At 37.1% G+C, this 23,355-nt stretch overlaps 2 protein-coding genes across 2 annotated transcripts; both read right to left on the bottom strand.

Annotated features, from left to right (window-relative positions):
- Positions 1-8,539: 8,539 nt before the first annotated feature.
- On the bottom strand, positions 8,540-16,398 carry LOC126614243 (uncharacterized). The gene is made up of 16 exons (XM_050281824.1): positions 16,228-16,398; positions 15,919-16,059; positions 15,030-15,121; positions 14,083-14,179; positions 13,478-13,521; positions 12,911-12,999; positions 12,260-12,351; positions 12,023-12,169; positions 11,465-11,612; positions 11,303-11,379; positions 10,603-10,674; positions 10,164-10,211; positions 9,952-10,079; positions 9,688-9,847; positions 9,280-9,490; positions 8,540-8,813 (listed from the first exon to the last, which is right to left on the bottom strand). The coding sequence occupies exons 1-16, from the start codon at positions 16,324-16,326 to the stop codon at positions 8,764-8,766; spliced, it is 1,695 nt and encodes a 564-aa protein (XP_050137781.1). The 5' UTR covers positions 16,327-16,398; the 3' UTR covers positions 8,540-8,763.
- Positions 16,399-18,438: 2,040 nt separating this feature from the next.
- Positions 18,439-23,210, bottom strand: LOC126614246 (glucose-6-phosphate/phosphate translocator 1, chloroplastic-like). The gene is made up of 6 exons (XM_050281827.1): positions 22,900-23,210; positions 22,259-22,814; positions 21,609-21,834; positions 20,974-21,196; positions 19,838-20,051; positions 18,439-18,771 (listed from the first exon to the last, which is right to left on the bottom strand). Exons 2-6 carry the CDS (start codon positions 22,778-22,780, stop codon positions 18,760-18,762), a joined length of 1,197 nt encoding a protein of 398 aa, XP_050137784.1. The 5' UTR covers positions 22,781-22,814; positions 22,900-23,210; the 3' UTR covers positions 18,439-18,759.
- Positions 23,211-23,355: the final 145 nt, after the last annotated feature.

The following is a 23,355-nucleotide window of genomic DNA, read 5'->3' as shown; positions in this document are numbered from 1 at the left end:
CTTTTGCTTTCTGCTTTTCTTGATGCTTTTCTTGATATCCCTGCTTATTCTTTGTCTACCTTGTTTTGTAAGGTATATTTTGCTTGCAAACCCACTTGCTTTTGTCGTGCCCATCCATTCTCACTTCTCTTTTTCCCTTTTTCTTTTTGCTTTTCTGTTCCCACTGCTTTTCTTTTCTCCTTTTTTTTCTTTTTTTTCTTTTTTTGCTTTACTTTTGCTTTTACTTTGCAGAGTGCAGATGGCACTCAAGTTCTCTGTTTCCCCATGGCTTTCTTGGCCGTCGGTGTCCCAAATCTGGGCCTTCTCCTTGGCCGACTCGAACGGCACCATTCTTCACACCAAAGCACAGCGTGATAATCGCCGCAATTGGAGATGACTATCTTCTCCGGGGTGACGACAGCCACAATCACCGTAGGACCGACGACCACAATGCATTCTTTGAGACTGTGGCAAACTTACTCTTACTCAATAGAAGGCATGACCACTGGGGAAGTCTATCACAGCCAACATGTGATTGCAACTTCGCTTGTTTTTCCATGACCTGAACAAGGGCTGACGCAAAACTTTTCATAAAGGAAACCTCTTGTAAACCTTTTGTAATGATGTCATCAACAGTTTTCCTTGACCCACGATCATCGTAAATGTACAATGTTTGAAAGATTATATCTATCAATGGCAGTACAAACTCAGTACCAATTTCGAAGTTACTGAGGACGGCGGGAATTTCATCATGGAAGATCCGAACCCGTTTCTTAGTGGAGTTGGTGGAGACCGACCCAGCGATGGAGAGGAGAGACTCGGTAGGAGTCGCCATCGAAAAACGGAAGGGTAAATCGGAATGGAGGATCCGGTGGCGAATGCGGGTTCAGTTGTTTTATTGCCACAGTTTTGGGATATTTACCTTCCCACCTGCGATCGAGATCCCACCAGAGAAGTACTCGAGTTGGTCCAAGAAGACGTGCTGATGTGGCGGACTACCTGATGCAGAAGGCCAAGAAAACGTGCAGGGACCTCCGTCAGGATGTTAAGGTGGAGACGAAAGTAGTGAATGGAGATCCAAGGGATGTCATTTGCAGATGGCAGAGCAGCTTCGTGCTGATGTGGTGGTCGTGGGGAGCCAACGGTTATGACGGATTCTGCAGCTCCTTCCCCAGCACTGCGTTCGCCAACCGCTTCAACTCGGCGTTCCTCGGCCAAACAAAAAGAGCAATCAAAGCCAGAACAAGAAGCACCTTTTGAAATCATCGAAACTTCTCTGATCTGACCTGTCTCCTTCTCGGGTCGAGTCACATACTTGACAAAATAAAGCAACAGCGAGCGATTAGGACGCCCATAAAATCGGCGACAGTGTCTTTAGCGCCGTTTGTGGCGGATCTGAAGAACCCGAGCTCGTCCGCGAACTCCTTTGTTGCGCCAGCTAAGAGAGACAAGATAGATCCGAACCAAATAGAGTGACGACGGAAGAGTTCTCTCACTTTCCTAGGCATCTTCTTGTGGGAGAAGCGAGTGGAGGAAATGAGCTCGACGACATGGAAGGCTGCGAAGGACGTGTCGTAGATCTGGCGTCGCTACGGGATCTGGGTTGCCAAACCTAACCCGACTTTATCTGGGTTGCCACCATCACTGCTCACGAATCAAGCTCGCCCATTTGGAAGAATCAGAGGGCAGGGTCTCCACGAGGATTTTGTGGGGCAGAGCTATGAGACCTTTCTGGAATTCTAGGCGGATGGGTTTATGAGGGATTGTGTTACGGTTGTGTTGGACATGAATAGGGTACAAAATTGGGAAGAGGTAATTTGCAAATTTCTGTAAAGACCACGGAGATCCAATTTCATGCTTTGAGCATATGAAAAGAAAGTTGGCTCATCTGAATTTTTTAGCAACAGCTTTGAGCAGCCACGGAGATCTGAAATTTTTATGGTTCTTGCAGATTCACAGTGGAGGTGAAAAATTGAGAGAGAACCGACATAACTTTTCGTATCGTTTCCCACAGACGGCGCCAAATGTTGATGCACAAAACTGGAGGTCTTGGAACAACGTAAATCCGACCGTGAATCTGTAAGAAATGTAAATAACACAAGATGTATCGTGGTTCACCCCAAGGTTTGGGCTACGTCCACACTGATTATGTATTTATCTGTTTGTGAGGGAGAGAGATGGAGAGAGCTTATGAGGGTGAGAGACCCCTTCCATGGCCTAAGAAATTGGTCTCTCCTAATTGTGAGGGTGATAAGTCCTTTTATAGAATAAGGGCTCCTCGCTTATTATATATTTGCCCCTTCCTTTATTATATAATTACATTTAAGTCCTCCGAGTATTTATACGAGATCTAAATACGGAGGCCCTAAATATGGTATAAACAGCCTTCAAACTTGATTCCTCACTAATCTTGGCCAATCCAAAATCAGATGTCTTTGGGAAATAAGGAATTTATCGTCTCTAAAAAAAGTACTAGAAAACTAAATACAATATATTAATATTTAATTATCTATTAAGTTAAATAAGATAGCCGGGCTAGAGCCTGAAATGTGCTCACTTATGACTAATTTGGACCGGTCCAACCCACTATGTACTGCTATAACCTCATTTTGAAAATGGTACCTTGAAAATGAAATTAATAAGTTTAATGTTGTATTGTGCACATCACACAATTTGTAATCTACTTATGTGCTTGCATTGTACTATTGGATGTACTAAAGATTATGGAAATAGATGAATTCACACATAAATATTACCATGCTAAGAAACAATTAACTTTTCTTTCAATAATATTTCTAAACAGAAAAAAGAAAGTTTATATAGGTAAAGTTAATGATTTATGAGCTTGTATGTTTGAGCGTTAGGTTTAGTTATGTTGATAATCTATCAAACACTATGTTCTCTCTTTTCTAGTGTCTCGGCGATATGAATAGGATTGAAAACATTTCTTCATCTTTGCATCCATCTCATTACTTGATAAGGTATTTGGGTCTGAGATAAACTCTTGAACAGTTGCCATGCCTTCAAGCATGCTCACAAATAAAGGCATGATGGGCCTAAGTTTTGAAGTAGCATTAGAGTAATGAAGAGCCACATTGATTGTAACAGTCATCTCTTCCTTTGAAGTTTGATCCCAACCTTAGATCCACTAGGTTCATCAAATCCCCGTCAGATTTTAGTACATGTGCCTTAAAACATGAAACGAATAAAAGCACACTAAGTTATTTACCTTTAAAAAAAAAGAAAACTAATAAAAAGGGTTTGAAAACTTTGAGTTTTAATGATAAGGACAAAATAAAGGGTAAAGTGAATAGTACCATGATTGACTTTTTAGTGTAAAAATGTGGTTTTTCGTTAAAGTGAACAGTACCGAGTGCTTTTCGTTAAAGTTCCCTTAAAAAAAACCAAGAGAACTTTCAACAAAATCAAAATAGATTTCCAATTAGGAAGTTACCCAATCAAGAATATAAAAGTCTTTTCGTTTGTCTACTGACTTCAATCCTTCTCACTAATGACCTCTAATACAACAATTCCAAAGCTATAAACATTTGTTTATTGGTCAAATAACCTCGAATGGTATATTCCAGTGCCATATATTCACTCCAAATTAAATCATGAAATTATGAAATTGTTTAGCTTAAGAAAATATCTTACAAAAGTAGGGTATTTTTCTCTTAATTGAAAGTTCACATCAATACAATAGTTGTACATATATGCAGTAATACAACTATATTGGAAGGACAAATATAAGAAGATAAGTTAAAATATAGAGACTCACAATGTTCTAGCAATATAGGTGCTTATGTGGGTTTTAACTCCTACATCAAGTTTGGCCATTCCAAAGTTAGACATATTTGGATTAAAATTTCATCAAGCAACACATTAGTAGCCTTGATATCTTTAAGAATGACCGTCAAACTTGATTCCTCATCAAGCTTGGTCAATCCAAATACAAATATCTTGAGAAATAAGGAATTTATCTTCTTAAAAAAATTACTAGAAAACTAAATATAATGTATTCATATTTAATTATTTATTAATTTGAATAAAATAGCCAATAACAGGCTTGAGGCCAAGAAGTGCTCCCCAATGACTAATCTGGGCCGGCTGGACTCACTACGTATTGCTATAACCTCATTTTCGAAAGAAGTACGTCTAACATGGAATTAATAAAGTTTAATATTGTATTGTGCACCTCACACAATTTATATTCTACTTTATGTACTTATATTTTACTATTTTGTGTACTAAAGATTATGAAAATAGATAAATTCACACGTAACATTTACTATGCCAAGAAACTTATTTAATTTTCATTCAACAATATTTCTCAATAGAAGAAGAATATTTATATACGAAGTAAAGTTAACGATTTATGAGATTGTATGTTTGAGCGTTAGGTTTAGTTATGTTGATAATTTATGTCTTCAGGGCCGAATTGTCAATTGTGTTGTAAACCCTTTGTTTTACACAATCTTTGTTAGAATATTTGCTAGTTGATCGCAATCTTAGTTACCGTATTACTCTCAATGAACATAAAGTAACTAGATATAGATTTTTTTTATGAGTTCTATTCCTTGTCCAATCAACATCAGTGTATCGTCCACATTCAAATAACAATGCTTTGAAACACGAGCCTCACTTGGAGCTGATTTCAAGTATAAAAAAAAAGGAATTTTAACGAAAAGTACTAGGTACTGTTCACTTTAACGAAAAACCATATTTTTACACTAAAAAGTCAATTCTGGTACTATTCACTTTACCCTTTATTTTGTCCTTATCATTAAAACTCAAAGTTTTCAAACCTTTTTCATTAGTTTTCCTTAAAAAAAATTCTAACCACAAGATTCATGTGTTCTTTAGTAGGAAAATGCATGAACTAACTTACACACTTATGACATATGCAATGTTTTGTCCTGTATGTGACAAATAAATCACCCTCCCACCATACATTTTGTACTGTTCTTAATTAGCCAGAACTTGGTCGTAATATTCTTTTAAGTGATGGTTCAAACAATTAGTGAATCTGTGAATTTGTAATCAAGCATACATGTTACTCAAGTTCATATTTCTATCAACAAACTCACCCTATTTTCCAAAAATATTTGAGTCCTCCGACATCCTTGATCTCAAACTCGATTTTCATGTATTCCTTTCAATTTATGTATTTCTTCATTATCATTAGACGTAAGAATCATGCCATCAACATAAATGATCAAGATAGTCACTTTTCATCGAGATAACCGTGAAGAAAAATGTTCTTCACATCAAAATTAGCAACAAGAGGTCGTCGTGAAGAAAAACGTTCTTCACATAAAAAATGTTTTTCACTTTTTGTCAGTGTACCCATTTTTCACAAGTCTTGCTTGTGTTGTTGTATCAATTCATCAACCTTATGTTTGATACTGAATAACCATTTGTATATCACCGTCTTGTTTCCTTTCAGCGATAAAACCATGTTTAATGTATGTTTCTTATCAAGCGTGTTAATTTCTTTCTCCTTTGCTTTCATCGTAAACAAAACTGACAACTATCAGGACTTTCCTTAGAAATATTCTCAAGAGATTGATTGTCTCGTCATGTAGTATTTCATAGGATGGGGAAAGAAGGGACTTGTTCTTTGTCAAGTGCGTAAGCATTTTCAGTCTCACTATTCTCTAACTTCCCAGGATTTTCAATCCATCCGAGAGTGGCGTTCCCAGGATGTATGCTTCGTCCAAAAGCAATTTTCTTAATGTTTTCAGTCGATTAGATCCTTAGAAGAGTTGTGCTCTTAGTCATTTTGATCCAATTCTTCTTTTTAATGGGTTGTATATCCCACAAAATCACAAAGCAACACTTCGCATGGGTACAGTAAACACTAAACTATCACGCAGCACATATAGACCCCATCTCGAATAAAGGCGAGACTCACAAGTATACGTACTAAAGATCAACGTGATCCACAAATGTGATTGTTCTAGCATTACTTATTAATGAACTAGTTGGGGCTTTTTTAGAAGTGCTTTTAAAATGACTCGAAGCACTTTTAGAGAAAATATTTTTGGGTTCTAAAGCAGTTGAAGTGCTTCTTGAAACATCAGTTATGTGTTTCTTCCAAAAAGCACTTCAAGTGAAAAATGCTTTTTCAATATTCACTTGTGGTTTTACCAAGGATTTGTTATAAAAATATTTTCAACAAAATTACTTTAAGCCGTTTTAAAAGATTTCCAAACAAACCCTTAGGGCGTGTTTGTTTGGCTTCCTTAAGTTTCACTTGACTGACTACGATTCCTAGTCCGTGTTTGGTGCAAGAAGGAGCTAAGTTTAATGAGACTAAGAGGTGGTTTGGGAGTGAGGTGATTAAAAAAAAAACACCCATGAAAAAAAGCTGTGAGGGTTTTAGGTGTTTGGTAAACTGAAAAAAATAGCTTATTTTGGAAGCTGCTATGAGAATAAGCTGAAATCAAAGGAAAAAGCTGAAGCTGCTATTTGTAGCTTTAGAAAACTGGCTTTTTTTCAAAGCACACGGAGCTACAGTGCTCCTTTAATGAAAAGACCCACTATCAGACTGCTTTTTTTTTCCAAAAGCACTTTTACAAAAAAGTTTACCAAACACTCTGCTGATTTATTTCAACCGCTTATTCTCACAGCACGATCGCTTGTTCTCACAGCAGTTTTTTTTCAAAGAACAGCGATACCAAACCAGGGCTAAATCAGACTTGCGGGCGCTTCGCTAGGGGGTCTGACCCCCTGAAAAGGAGGATGCTAATATTGTCTCCTACACTTGCTTTGCGTCGCCTCGCCTCGCCTCAAGCTCATCCAGGTTTCTAGTCTGCTTCGCATCGTCCTTGTAGCCTTCCAACAAGTAGACAATCAACGGCTAAGCTGCATCGCCGTTGAAACCCAAATCCCCAAAAGACGGAATTTTTTAAAGAACGTCGACATTCCCGTCGCAATAGAGGAGCGCAGCAACAAGCGCAACGACAGCCAAAAGTGACCCAAATCCCCACTTCAACGACGACTGCTGTAAGCACAAAGCCCCACTTCGACAAGCTCAGACTCAAAATCGTAAAGATCTTGACCAACCAAGCTCACCCATTGGGCTTCCATGCCCACCCAACAAAAATCCCAACAACCAAGCTCGATTATGCGTTTTGCAGGAAAGGTATAGAATTTAATTGGAGAAAAAGGAGGAAGGCAGAGCGTGAGACAGAGAGAAAGAGGTTGAAAAAGATGGAGGTTTTGGGAGAGGAAGAGTATTTTGGAGGGAAAAAAAAGTAGAATTAATAATAAATCTAACACTGCACTGAACACTTCACTAAGCCTGTCAAGTTTAATCTATTCTAAACAAGTCCAACTTAGTCTCTGAAGTTAGGCCAATCCAAAATAGTATAGTGCAACAAACACACTCTACCCATTTTGTGGACTGAATGAGATTGAGCCTTAGGAACATGATTAGATTGGCAGCGATGGGTTATATGGCCTATGTGTGTGGTCGGGTTACATAACCCATCATATTTTCCCTTATTTCAGATTTGTAGCCAATCCAGTCTGTGTTACAGTTTTACTCACCAAATATTGGCTGAGCTACAACTCCAATTTAATTGGAAATAACCCATCCTATCCTGCCCACCAAACAGGCCTTATGTCTTCCAATGATTTCAGGTAGGGGTGGGCGCGGTGCGGTTTGATGCAGTTTCGAATGAAACCACAACCGAAACCGAAACATTTTGCGGTGCGGTGCGGTGCGGTTTTGAAGCCAAAACTGAAATGTAACCAAACCGTTCGGTTCGGTGCGGTGCGGTTTCAAACGGTTTCGGTTTGGTTTTTGAGAAAAAAAATGTACAATTTAAAATATACACCTATTTATGCATAAGACGGTCTTATTTTCCTCGTATATTAATTAATAAATATGCAGTAAAATTGCAGCAAAACTGCATAAAAAACAGCAGCAAAAACTGCACAAAACTGCACCAAAATTGCACCAAAAAATAATGCAGCAAAACTGCATAAAAAAACAGCACCAAAAATTGCACCAAAACAGCCCCAAAACTGCACCAAAAAACTGCACAAAACAAAACCAAAAATCTGCACCAAAAGTGCAGCTAACTTGTACCAAAACTACAACAAATGACAATTACTAAAATTGAGACAACATCCAATGCATTAAAGGATTTAAACTTTAAATCCTTATGCATGACATCTACTAAAATTGAACTTGATCACCAATCACAATACTTTACAACCCAATTAAAAGGTTAAGTTTGCCATAATACAAACCTATAAGTTATAACCTAGTTGAAAAGTTGAAAATATAAGTTATATAACATTTATTTATTAAATGGTGCGGTTTCGGTTTCGATGCGATTTTGAAAACCCAAAACCGAAACCAAACCGTTTTGTGTGCTGCGGTTCGGTTTTGAAACCGAAACCGTTTCAAAACCGCAAAACCAAACCGTTTGGTGCGGTTTGATTTGATTCGTGTTTCGGTTTCGGTTTTCGGTTCCAAGTGCCCACCCCTAATTTCAGGTGCTTGCAATAAATTTACGGACAAACAAAAAAAATGGAAATCATAAAATAAGAAACGGTTTTTTTAACTATTTTCAAAAAAATAATATAAGCAATTAGCTATAAGCAGAGTGGCTAACAAAGTTTACACATTCATAGAACCATATTGTACAAAGGCAATGTACAAACTAGAACTACTATCTAGAGAACAAATAACGAATACAATCTGTAAATTAAGATTTCTGACAGAAATTACAAAGTACATACACCCTGAAAAAGATCCGCCGCCATTCATCATCTTCTTGGAAGAATATCTGAGAACAAAAAATCATGGAAGGGTGGACCTGCAAGAAGGCGAAGTTCGAATTTAGGAACCGATCTCTGCAAAACATAGCATAATTGCATTGAAGTATATGTTGTACTTAATCAGCACTTGGTAAAAGTATAGCGTAAAGGAACCAGAGTAACCAAATTTCGTAGGCAGTGTAACCACGCACTCATTCATTTTCCGCGTGTTGTTTACCATCTCTATTTTATACGTTCATAATCCTAGCCCAACATCGTCAACAACTACAAAGCCACGTCCCACTAAGTGAGTATTGGGAATATAAATAAGAAAAATCATTTTCAAAAGGCAACGGCACGTGATGATGCAGATCAATTGACATGTTGACCTAAGTTCAATGCTCCGCGAGGACATGTTTAAGGACGCGTGCAACTATTTCAGAGTTTTAGTAAAACAGGTTCAAATAAGAATATTCGGCCAGGAAAAAAGAAAAAAAAAAAAAGGGTTTCGATAAGGATCCTGACCTTCTTGTTCACCAAGAATATAAAATGGAACATGTGCAATCATCTTTGATGCACCATCACTCCACTTGACAGTACCGCGGTTCTGCATTTGTCCATTTGAAGGCCGGGAAGGCCCCAATACAGACAAGGAAATTGCAGGTTCTGTCATTAAGCCCAAATAATCACGAGCCCGTCTCCAGACCCTCTCATCTGATATTCGAGAGCGAGCTACCTGGGGATACAAAACAATTTAGTGAACGTGAGCTGCTGAGATAATTTTGACAGCATAATATACTTCTACATAACTCCACCAATCTCACTATGACACATAGGAGCTAAATTTTCTCTTAAGAAAATTGCAACTGAAAAACCACACATTATTCTAGCAAGGAAAATAGCTACACTTATGGTCAAATCTGAAACTCAAACCTTGCCCAAGGAAAAATGTGCCCTAGGCAGCAATTCACGGTGGATGGTGGCCAACTTTGCAATGGCTGTAACAACAAAGCATAGAAGCCTTGATTGTGATGACTTTCGGTAAGTTTGATTATGAGAGCTAAAGGTTGATTCCTGTCCCAGGCCTAGACGACTTCACAAGAAAACAAAAGGAAAATAGAAAAGTCAGCAGACATTTAGTCGACATTGCTAAGGACGTAAATGAGACACAAATCAAACTGCTGGTTTATTTCTTACCTAGATGAAAGGTTTTCATACAAGAGTAGCTCTAAACTCTCAAAAAGCTCGCGAGCTTCATCTTTGTGAGATCGTCCACCCCCACCATGCTCTCCTATGGCCCAGCACAATTGTAATGCCAACTCTGTCTATAGGAAAAGAAAACTGTAACATACTCAGACACAAACTACTACACCAACAAGCTTCAACACACAGTGAAGTGATCAACTGACCTTTTCTGGGCTGTCATAAGCTTCCCCTAGCCTGTCCATTATAGGCTTCTGCAAAGATCGAAATCACATTGTAAACTCTTTCAATGAAGAACAGAAAAGATCTGACGACTAGATATTTATAAAATTAAACATGAGTCAGTCTTCTACTAGGTAAGTAACGAGTTGGATACTGCACTTCGGCTACTTTTCCCTTTAAAACATGAAAGGAATGAACCAAGACCCACAATAACCAAAATCCATTCCTTCAACCTCCTGTCTGCTCAAACTCACGCATTTCTCTTTTCTACTAAGAATTTCTAATCACATACCTTACTAAGAATTTCTAATCAAATACCTTGAGAACCGTGCCACCAACTGTTTCTAATGGATTTAAAAACATACACAGCTGAAATAAAGAGTACAATAAAGATCATAGAGGCAAAATGTTTTTGGGCACTACCTTCAAAAGTGCAATAAAATCTGGAGAGCGCTGAAATGCGGCAAGCATGAATTCTAATAGCCTCTTACGAACCTATAGAAATGAATAAATTTTAGAAATAAGATTATTCACTCATGACAAAGGATGACAAGAGGGTCAATCAGACTTTAAAGTTCACCAGAAACACTTATGGTATATAGCTATAAATAATATTTCATTATATGAACTGATCACAATTACTTTCACACATTTCATAATTCGAAAAGCATCTTATCTTGCAGGATATGGACATGAATTTTTTGCACAAAAGATACCAACAGATATTAATTATAGTGAAAATGAGTATAGACAAAATGTAACACCAATATATACTAGGCTACCAGAAACCAAGGATATTGAAAAGCAAGAAATAGTCTCCAATCATCACATTTGATCCCTAAATCCAGACCAACAATTACTGTATTTCATGTGACCCCTGAGTCCCTGACTCAACTGACCCGAGATCAAAGAAAATGAGATCACTAAGGGTGTTGGTGTGATGCTGGAGAATGATCTTTTGACAATATCAAATCAAATGAAGTGCACGTGAAGAGTGGTCCACTTTCATGCATAAAAAATCATAAATATATCAATCTCCCATAGTTTTCTGTCTAGGAAGCCAAAAAGGCACTACATCAAAAACCTCAGCAAAAGAAAACATAAAATATATTTAAATGCATACCTCATAAGAAAAACTTCTGTCAGGAAATATTGTGGCATTTCTGGACATGAGTAGAGGTATCAATGCACAGACCAAAGCTGGAATAAAATAGAGAAAATAACTTTTTAGAAACAAAAGAGTTTATACCAAACTCTAATGTAGGATAAGAGCTATATCACATACAATTATTGACATCACGCAGTGCTATAGCAAAATACACATCAAGAAACCGTGGTGTCATGCGTAGTATATTTTTCAGCCTATTAGATTGGGGAGTATTAATTACAGCCTGTAAAGTTGCAGCCATTGCAGGAGAGGTCCAATGGCGTTCCTGCAATACAACATAAATAAAATCTCAGTATATTTTCCCAGTGTTCAATTTGAAATAAATTTTGTCATAACATAATGCTACCCAACCATTTGTAGAAACATGCTCAAATCTTGATTTGGAAAATTGTCGGTGGTCCGAAACATATACATTAAAGTCATGCTTAAAAGGAACAAAAAAATGTTTACCAGTAAGTCCACATCTCTACTTAATTACTTGTAATTACAAGAAAACAATGGTTTTATGTTGTCTTGCATTTGCATTCGGTTGAAATGATAAAAAGGACACATCAAAAGAAAAGAAAGAAGAGGAATACAAGTAAGTGAAACATTACTTTTATATAACTTAAAAGGAAAACAGTTCTACATTAGGATATGCAAATGGAAATTGAGATTCAGAAACAATATCCTTACAGCAATGCCATCATTTTCATCCTTTAGAAGGTCAAGGAACAGAGGATCAGCAACATCAATTGAACTGCTGTCCTCTGATTCTGAGTCTCCCCCTCCATCTCCTATTGTTGAACCAGTATATGCTTCATCCATAAGAGCGAGCAGCATCTGCATCAACATATCAACGCACATCTTTGATTGCATGGTTTCTGAACTTTTAGGTTAACACGTGTAATTTTCAAACGTCTAAAAAATAACCTCGGGAGCCGAACTCTTCTGCATTGATGCAATGCTGTTTCCAACTAACGATCCCGAGCTCTTTTCAACCTTCTCCAATGCCACTACCAAAACTACCACAGTTGAAACAAAAAATGATAAATCTCAGGCTACTTTAAGAGGAAACTAAGAAAAACCAATTGAAAAAGGCTTAAAAGCACACCCAGCCAAGCCCAAATTACAGGGCTACCATGAACCAATAGTTTTTATATTTTGAAAAAAAACAAAAAGAGTAAACAAATTTGAAATAAAAGAACTCGGTTCGGGAAAAACAGATAAATTAATAAGCCCATTATTTCACCCTTTTCTTTTCAGCATAATGACAGTCTGTTCAAAAGTGGTTAAGGCATAAGCTGAATGCTCAGACTTTGCACTTGACATATCAGCTTAACAACTTATAAATTTTATATGATGGCTAGATAAATATTTCAGATCAGTTATATACAAGAAATATTTTAAAGATAAGGATCTAGAATCAATTAACTCCACACATAACAGAAACAACAGATGAAAAACTCATATACATGCAACATAGTAAAAGCCTTATAAGGTAAAAGAAGCCAAGAGACAATGTGACATCAAAGAAATATGGTGAAAACGGAGGACAAAGGTGAACTGAATAATCATGCTTACTTGGCAAGTCTACCAAAGCTGGAAATAATGGAAGAAATGACCCAGGCGAAATCAACCCTGGAAAAACTTTCATATATGACTTTTCTAACCTGCAGGGAAAACAACGAAGTGGACATTCATTAAAATAAAATTCATCAATTTTCTTTAAAGCTAAATGACAATAGAAACATAAAAAAAATCTTTGTAATGTGCATATCCACAAGTGTCTATCTTCAGCTGTACCATCAGAAGTTCAGAACTGACAACTTAGAAACATCATATGTACGTACGTGAGTGTGTGTGTGTCTATCTTCAGTTGTACCATCAGAAGTTCAGAACTGACAACTTAGAACATCATATGTATGTACGTACGTGTGTGTGTGCATGTGTGTCTTCAGCTTACCATCAGAAGTTCAGAACTGACAACTTAGAAACATCATATGTACGTACATGTGTCACAGTGTGTGTGTGTGTGTGTGTGTGTGTGTGTGTGTGTGTTCAGAACTGACAACATAGAAACATCATATGTATGTATATACATCTTTGAACATGAGCCCTAAGTCAAATTATACTTGCTGTAGAACTCACTTTTCCCCATTCCATGCAATCAACTTTAACATCAAGGGAAAGAACTGCATAGAAGTTGTTAAGGTTAGAGATACATATCCAGCTATTGAAAGAAATATTATGGTCGGATCCTGCAAAAGCATAAAAGAACAAAAAAAAAAGCAAGAAGGGAACAAAAGCATATAAAATTCAAGATGAAATATTTGACCACAATGGGTCTGATTTTGTTTTAATTCCTTCGGATATTTGAGAGCTTCACAAGGATGAGAACATTGTCAAGCAGCAAGAACTTAAAAGATCTATGAAGCAAAACAAGTACAAATACACAATAGTCTTGCATTCCACAGATAACATCACAATTAATGAGCATGGTCCAACTGTTCAATTTTGTGGCTTTCAAATGTAGAAGCAGTATTTTAACTCAGACAGCATGTTCACTGACAGATTCTTTGTAATTTACAAGTGAATGTGTGTATTGCAGTACATGAAAACACCACCACAATTGCTAAGTACCTCCACAACCTTTGCACAATATCAAAATAAAGACTTATGTCGTACATTTCTAATAGGTATACTACATAACAATTTTTATCATAAACAGAAAACCCTGAGAATATCGGTCATACTTGAGGCAGTAAGGTAGGGAAAGAAGTTAAAAGCTTTTTCTTGTTGACGTTCAGAAATTCAAGGGTTGATTCTGCGACAACAGGATCTGCAAACTCACTGCAACCAGATTAGAAAAATTTGACATGTGATGGCCATCATATTTGTAGTTAGATTTGATATAAGAAGAATGAAAACAAATGTAAGAATATAAGCAAAAAAACAAATGCTTATTCCAACACAAAATGGCAAGTAGTGCAAATGAAACTTAGTTAGCCTGTCTTTTTGAAGTTCAACATTTGTAACTTTCTCTTCAACGTACAAAAGAATCTAGAGAATAATTTCCAGGTCAATATACTTGCTTCTTGTTGTTGATTTCATAAAGCAACCTACAATATCCTTTGATAAGACACCATGGCTTATGTCTGATTTAACATTTAAGCTGATAGATAGTAATAAAATTTTGGACAAGTCTGGCATGAGTCCATGTATAGAGTATACAGTTAAGAACATGTTGACCATCAAAACTGTTATGAAAAAAACAAGATGATCAAGGTTTTTATAAAGGAGGACAAGGTGAGCAAAGTGCGTCATACTTCTGTTAACCAATAAAAAGTACGTCATTTTTCAGTTCATCTCCCTCGTAAATTGACCATTGGATCTCAAAATAGACTTGGGCCTCAGGTTTCATGGTTTGGGGAGTTTAAAACAACTTAAGTAACAAATAAAAATCTTCCTCACTTCCATTTCATCTTTAACTACAGAATAACATACATTGCACATTAATCTTGCCATAATTTATCTTCTTTTCCTATGGTAAAAACCAAGCAAATGCTAAGTAACTTTCCATATCACACAACTAATGACTAGGTATATATCAATATGGATAAAAAAAAAACCCAAATGGCACACAATATCATATACTTTTAATCAGCCTAGACACTAATCTCAAATGAAATACATCACTCACCGGCTCAAACATGAACGGAAAAATGTCCTGAGACTGGGGTCAGCATCATGTAGAACCATCTCCCCAAAGTCAAGGTAAAATTGAAGAATGGCCTGATAGAAAATCAGGGGTTATATCAATAAAAAAAACTAATAGATTGGAAAACTGAATTAGCTATTACACTAACAGAAAATACAACTTAGCTAGTTTACAGCATTAAATTTCATAAAATTATTTTTCAACTATATGCCTTTCATACACTCGTTCAAAAAACCAAAATCTATTAGACACCGAAAGAAGAGATTCCCTTTTACATCTTAACTCCCCCCCCCCCCTCCTTAAACTATGAAACTGCTTCAGAAAATCCATCACGTTAAAAGCACATGCCCTAGAGAACAAGCATTCAGTTCTCATTCTGCAAGGGAAAGCTCAGACCTTAGGTAACCCGGTAAAAAGCACCCACAGTTTACTTCCAAAACAAATCATACTGAATGCTTACGCATACAAAAGTCAAAGACTTAAATGGAGTTGAAACCTTAAGCATCAAATAAATGCTCTGCCGAGTGCCATTTCTTGCGATTTGGCCCAAACAACTATAGAATGTTACTTAGAAAGTGCGCTCGCTCCAATCAGTTGTTAAAGAGGATTCCCGGGATAATCTATATTGTGACTTTTGTAAACATTCCATATACCATTTTCCATCCCACAAGTTCTAAAAACACTGTTTGATAAGTTGATAATGCTCAACATTTGTTTTATTTTCCTAATCCTTTCTCAGCAATTAAACAAAACGGAACAAAATAGCGAAATTTGCAGTTAACAACATAGAGCTAAGTGAATAATAAACAAAATTAGGATAGCAATGCAACAAAAAAACGACTCAAAATCCGAATGGGACCAAAAAACGAACCAGCAGTAGAAGGCCAATGGAGGTTCGAGATTGAGACAGCGAAGCCACCGAGCGCTGAAAGAGCTTGTTAATCTGCGTGTAAACTCTCGCCACCAAATCCTCTGAATTCTCAGCTTTACACAATTCATACAGCTTCTTCACCTGCTCAACATTTAATCAAACAAAAAAGAACCAATTTTTCCCCTTTAATCAGAAAAATGAAAAGAAAATTAAGCTCATTTCTGGGTTTCCCTGCTTTTCAATTATTTTCTCGGGAAACAAACAGAAAGTTAGGGAAATGATGAGATGCAGAGAGAGAGAGGGACTGACGGATTGGAGAAGAGAGGAGTCGGAAGCGGGATCGTTCGCGACATTGGAGTCTCTGGCACTGCTTGAAAGGGTTCTCAGATGCAACTCCCAATCGCCCATTTTTTTCGTTTTTCTCAGAAAACGAACGAAATCCGAAGTGTGTTGCTTTTCGTTCGTAGCAAAATTCGAATGGAACCCCTTTTTTTATTTATTTACTGCGACTGAAGCAAAAATTTCATCAACCGAGCAAAAACGGCACGTCGTTAACTGTTTAAGAAATTACTCAACGGCTAAAAACTAAAGAGTTATGTCGGTATTCATTTAAACGTAACCGTAGATATCCGTCCCCACTCCCCGGTGATCATTTCCCACCGCTACTCGTGTTTCTTGGGTTGGACAAAGAGACAAACCCGATGAGTGTAAACCCAAACTTTTTTTGGACAACTTGTATAGGGTAATTCTTTTAATACCCTAAAATATTTTCGGTACTGTTCAATTTTAATAAAAAATTATATTTTTACCTTCAATTGGCACTATTCACTATACATTTAAAAAGAGTTTTTCGTTAAAATAGAAGTTTTTTTAGGTTTTTCGTTAGTTTTCCTTTGATATTATTTGTACTACAGTAAGTAAGTTACCTCACAATAAGTTATCATAATAAGCTATCCATAATAATTTAGTTTGAATTTGCTTTGCCAATGAAAAACTTCTCACTCAACTACAGATGAAAAAAAATACTACTATAACATCAATTTTTTATTATTAAAAAACATAAAAAATCACACCGGTTATGATAGTTGGTCTCATATTTCTCTTATCAAAGAGTGTCAGTCTTGTGTCGAGAGCAATTTATGAGGAGCAAGTTCATTGATACGGTGAGGTCTCGCGCCAATAATATAATATCATGTAAAGAGAAACTTACGCATGACATTATGTAATTAAACTGAGACAATTTGACGTCAACGAACATGTTCTATGGATTGATTTTCTTTTTAAAATTGAAAGGGCCCATTTAAAATTAAGCCGACAATATAGGCGGAAGTCAAAAGAGAAGAAAAACTTTTAGAGTGAATGATATCTGGTGTGAAGTTCATGTTACTAAACTGGATAACATGTTCTATAAGAGCAATTGGTCAACAAAAATTTTATGAAGCTCTGTTAAATAGAATACTCTGTTTTTTTAACCGTTGAATTATAAATTTGGATTTTTTATCCAAAATTTAACAGTTAAAAGTCGAGTTCGCTTAGGCGCATGCTTAGGCCCGAGTAGGCCGCCCGACTAACGCCTAGCATTTTTTAAAACCTTGATAAGAACTATGTGGGATATGCGCACAGCTGCTAACTTTGCATATATTGGCATTGGTATGTAATTTTTCTTTGATTTAGGTGCACTACTATAAATATGATTGAAATATTCATAAATATTGTAAGCTTTTATTAACCTAAAACTAAAGCTCTCAAGAAGAACACCCCAAATAAACAGTTCGGTATTAGATGGTTTATGGAGAAGGATATTCGAACTGGAGTGTAAAAGTCGAAACAAACTACTTTAATTAACTTGATTAAGTCTCAAATACACATGAGCGGCCGTGAATACTCTCAACTCACGCATATTTACACAAAGAAGAATTCCGTTGTAGACTGTCTAGCCAATTGGAACTTCAATCTTGATTTGGGATTTTGTTTTCTTGAAGAACCTCTTGTTTGGATTGGTGATCTTTTGTTAGACGATATTTTGGGAAGGGGTGTGATATCCACACACCCCATTTCACTTCTCACACACCTTTTTAATTTTCGATCGTCTGAACGGATGAATTAAAGAAAATCCACAGACATAAATTATCAGGGAGTGTGAGAAGTAAAATGGGGTGTGGATAGCACACCCCTTTTGGGAATTGCTAGTAACCACCTAGTTTGCACTTCTCGGAATATTTAGTGTTTTTGGGGGTGTTCAGTGTTCAAGCCCCAGATTACCAAAAAAAATAGAATTAAAAGAGGCACTAAATCCTCCTTCTTTTTATTTTCAAAAAAGAGAGAACTGGTGACAAGTCACAGTTATCCACCCCCTTCTAAGGGCCGAAAAAACTAAAAGGTATTTCAGCCTCCTCCGGCCACAAGTTAAGCACCCATGAAACAAACAAAAACTACACCAGGTGGACGATGTGTAATGAAGCATACCTACCACCAACCCAATTGGAATATGCTCTATAAGGTCCACATTGACATTGATGCTTTCTCAAGGCAGATAGATAGATAGATATAAAGATAGATACAGTCTCATGTATCATTATTATTATCCCTGCTTTTTATTGAAATATTTCTCTCTCCAACCTCATCAAACAAAAATATGGAAAAAAACAAAAAACACAACTGCCTAGTTCCCTTTCTTAACAGGTGGAAATGTTGTTTCAACCATTATTGGTATCTACAATTACACATTCTTGGTTCGTACAACCAAAAATTCAGTAACCATGGATCGCCAACCGCTCCACCTCCTCCCCCTTTCCTGTCGTTTATGTTGCATGAACGTAAATTTCCGCAAGCCCGAGCTTCTCACTGCTTCGCCTGAAGAAAAAGGGAGACAAGATGATGTTTAGGGTAAAAGAGTAGATGTTTGTGTTTAGCATCACAGAGGGAGAAACCAAAGCATATTCCAACATTGTGCGGTCGGAGTCAACTTAGACGCCTAATGGCGTTCTCGACTTTAATTAATGGTATAAGCGATGAAACAAACTTATCAAAGTAAAATTAGGTAGGTTTTGATGGTCCAACCACAGCATGGCGAAGGCCACCTATCATTCAACATCCTAATTAGTAGCAAAGGAACATGATCCTTGCCGGTATATACATCTACCCCCCGTATTGCTCCAATTGCCTCCACCTAAACCTTCATTAAGGTAGGTTAAAGAACTAGAAATATAACATAAAAGTAAATAACTAGTTTGAGGTTCCGATGCAATCACTATCGTAAGCACCGTGGTACAACCCACAACCAACAAAAATATCCACCAGATTTCTTGTTGGTATCTTTAACATACAAACAAAAGCCATGCGAAGAATGCAAGCAAATAATTTTGTCTGGATCCATAGGGTTGGCCAATTTGCATCAGAGCAAGTGTTGTAATATACTAACAGTTGGCCTACGTTGTAACAACTTCAAAGTTGTAGAAATTATGGGTAAACAAACAAAAAATTCATATGACGTTAAAACAAGGGATTCGGGCATTCAGAGTTCAAATCCCTTTAATTAGAACCTCCCACCCTAATTTTAAGTCCACAATTGTGTCCTTTAACGAAAGCGGGAAATATGACACATTCGAGGTAGAGGAGAAGTGTTAGGTTCATCATGGTATCAAAATGGGAGATCATTTGTTCAAATCCATGAAACCCTGACCGTCCTATTTTGTTGAATTCCAGATGTTGTGGGTTAAACAAGCCCACAAGTAAAAGAGAATGTTTAGAATATATAAAGAATAATTGGTGCACATTATAATAATCGATGTTTTGAAACTATGGCACACTAACAAAATCTATCATGAATGTCCAAAAAGCTAATAGGCGAAATTAGCAAAAAGACCATAAGTAAATTATGAACAATCAACCTCAATGCATAGAGAGAACATGGGCATACCTGGGAATACAAGAAGGTTCCGAAAATTGCAATAGCAGCTCCAAGGGCATTGACGGGCTGGACAGGTGTGCGGAATATGATGATGGAGGATACTATGACGGATATACGTTTCATGGTGTTTCCTATGCTAAATGTCAAGGGAGAAATCTCGTCCAAGGACATGTATGACACTTGGTTGTAGAGATGATAGAAGACACTCTGGGCCGCCATCCACCTATTGGATGTAATCAACAGCAGCGTGAGTAAAGGCATTTATAAAAACATTCAGAAAAAAAAAGGTATCACTGTATCAAACAAGAACAAACACAAAGAATTGTTCCTATGGGGATTCAAGTTCCAATCAGCTATTACACCACATGGTCTCTGCAACAACATTGCCATAAGTTTCCAGCTCAATACACGAAATATTAACTATGAATTCATAATATAACAAGTAACCTGCACCTTATAATCACGACTGTAAATACTGCAACATTCAATAATTCACACAGATTTAGTACTGGTTAAACTCCTCCAGCACAATTACATCAAGATAAAAAGACCTGTACCATAAAGAACGAAGCTAAAAAAACCTACAGAAAAAGACGAGAAAACAGATCGCAGGACCCTATTATAACAATCAGTTAAACATACCAAAGGAAGCTCAAGACCTACTATTTTGCGTGTAGAAGGATTTCATAATCAATAAGAACGAGATCATCTGATTAGATGTACTTCTAGCACACTACCTTCCAACCAATAGCATTGTGCCTTATCCCTTTCATCGTGTGCATTTGGCTAAGCTGCTAAGGACATTCAAAACATCTCTAAAAGAGACTATATTGTTTTCTCGTATTTTTTTAGAGTAATCTATAGAAGAGAATTGACTTTGGACAGATTGTGAAATAGGATATAATTAAGTGAAAATAAAAAAAATGAACAAATAAATAATACACTCGTAGAACAATTGCACAAGAGTAGTTGCATAGTGATTATCTTGTTCCCAACACGGAACATCAGTTATCTGCCTTAGTTTCTATTATGAAAACAAATACATGCTAAGAACTGCAGATATCGAACCACACAATAAAATTATAAAACATATCAGAGTCAGTAACAGGCCAAGAAATCACAGTTAGTAGATGACATGTAATTACCATATCAAGTTGGGTCCAATTTGAGCAAATGCTGAATCAAATCCAGCTTTCCACATCTGTGGTCCCTCCACCGCAATCGCAAATGGTGTGAGAATTACTAGAGACATAATGGATAGAAGAGCATAATAGTTCATTCCGCTAACAGACTTCCCCTTCATTCCCTTCTTTGAAAATATGTTCCGAAATACAAATGCCAAGTTTGATATCATGGCCCCCATGAATCCTGAAACAACCAGTAAAAAGACGGAATTTTAAGTCTCTATAACCTTAAGAAAAGCAACAAAATTACATTATAATTACAATATAATGACGGAATAAAATCCTGCAACTAGCCAAAACTCATCCTGCTTTTTGGAAAAACTAGAAGGAGAAAGAAACTGGCTACGACACCCAACTTCAGATAAAAGAAAATAAACCGAAACTTTGGCCAAATAAGTTATATTGAAACATATAGCACGAAGAATGGAACCTCAATTTGGTTGCATAAGAATACAAAGGCAAAACATGTATTGACGTATTTTAATTTTAATATGTATTTGTTTTCTTTTCCAACGGAGCCTGACAAAGGTTGCAAATACCAACAAACCAATAATTTTACAATTCCATTCCCTCCGGGACAAGAACAAAATGGTTACCTATCATGTTAAAGTTAAGCTCTGTCAAGGCAGCAAGACCGCAACCACCGATGATTGGAAGGAGGGACAGGTAGACCGATGTAGGGAAGGACTCGCCCAGCAAGAACCTCGAAACCAATACACTGAAAGCTGGCTCTCCACTCTTGATGATATGGGTGAAAGAAACTGCAACCTTAGACATACTAACAGTAGCTGCTACATGCCCAATCGTATGCGCCACAGCAACCTGTTCAGAGATATCAAACAATAAAATCACAACCCATATGCGAAAACCGAAACAGAATTTTCAAGCAAAATGATGACAAACCACCAAAGCCTCTGAGTCATTGTATGGCTGGAAATAAAAACTTATCTCTATAACTTTCTCAACAATTAAGACCTCTCAAGTTACACTTTCTTGCCTTTAATTTTCTCAGCTACCAAACAAAATAGTTATTTTCACAGAATAAAAGACGCCCAACAATCCTAATTCGATATCCATATCGAAATTTCAACACCATCAAACATAACAAGTTAAAAACTTCACTTTCCTTCATATTCCTCCATTCTCAGAACCCCAAAAGCATATATATACATACATGCATATGAATATATATATATATATATATATATATATATACATAAACCAAATTAAAACCAACTGAACTTACAGGAAACAGAGCTTTCCAGAACTCCATATCAACTTTGGGGGCCTCAGCAATCCTGGTGGCCCAAGATACAAGCATGATCAAAGACCCACATGCCAGAGACAGGGTGGAGGTCAGCCATGGGAAAGGGTAAGCATTCAACACCTTCTTGTTGTATATATTGAACACCACGTTCAGCGCCCACCACATAGCAAAATACACGCCGATCTTCAGCTTCTTCGCCGCCTCCAGTTTAGCATCGACTTTGGGAAGCTCGACGCTGGACTCGATCGGCTGCGATCGGTCAGCCTCGAACGCCTGACATTTAACCACACTCATTCGAGTCGGCTTCGGCAAAGCTCCGAGGGTGGCGATCGCAGATACGTGCAAGGCCTTTTGCACCGAGATTCCTGATCTCTGAGGCTGGTGCGCCGGAAGAGAGGGCAGAAACAGCGATCGTTGCACCGGCGGCGGTCCTGTGCTCCGCCGTAAAAAGATGTCGGACCCATTTGTCACGCCGGTGTATTGCTTCACAGAGCAGATCATGGTGGGACTTTTGGGTGAAAATTCAATTGGTTTTCTGTAACAAAACCCAGAAGAGATCAAATCACTGGGGTGGTGGAGCAAAATATAAAGACGGAAGCAAATTTAGTATTTTTTTTTACCTGAAAAGTTCGAATAAGTTGAACCCAGAACGGTAGATCTTCAATATATAGGAAAGATCAAAGCTTTTTGAATAAAAAATAAAAATATGAAAAAGCAAAGGAACTATTTTTTATTTTTTATTTATTTTTTGCTTTCATAGATTGTTGACCGTAGAAGTAGGTCTCAGAAAGCAGAACAATCAAATAAATAGGATTTATATTTTATATATTTTAATTGAATTTGTTGACGGTTGGGTTTGGTGGAGGGGTGGCGTTGTGGAGGGGTGTGGCGTTGAAATATACAAAAGGCAAAAGGGGTTGGGGTTTATTTTCTTCTATGAAACATCAGTCGACAGAGAAGAGAACAATGCGTATGAGGTTGCCTTGCTTAATTCCTATTTGCCACCAAACTGTCACGTGAGTCCGCATCTTTTTGCATTTAAGTATTCCATCAACTTTCTCTACTTTGGAAGGGAG

The sequence above is a fragment of the Malus sylvestris genome, chromosome 3, assembly GCF_916048215.2.
Source record: "Malus sylvestris chromosome 3, drMalSylv7.2, whole genome shotgun sequence".
Classification (NCBI taxonomy): Eukaryota; Viridiplantae; Streptophyta; class Magnoliopsida; order Rosales; family Rosaceae; genus Malus; species Malus sylvestris.
This window is presented reverse-complemented; position numbering and strand designations above follow the sequence as displayed.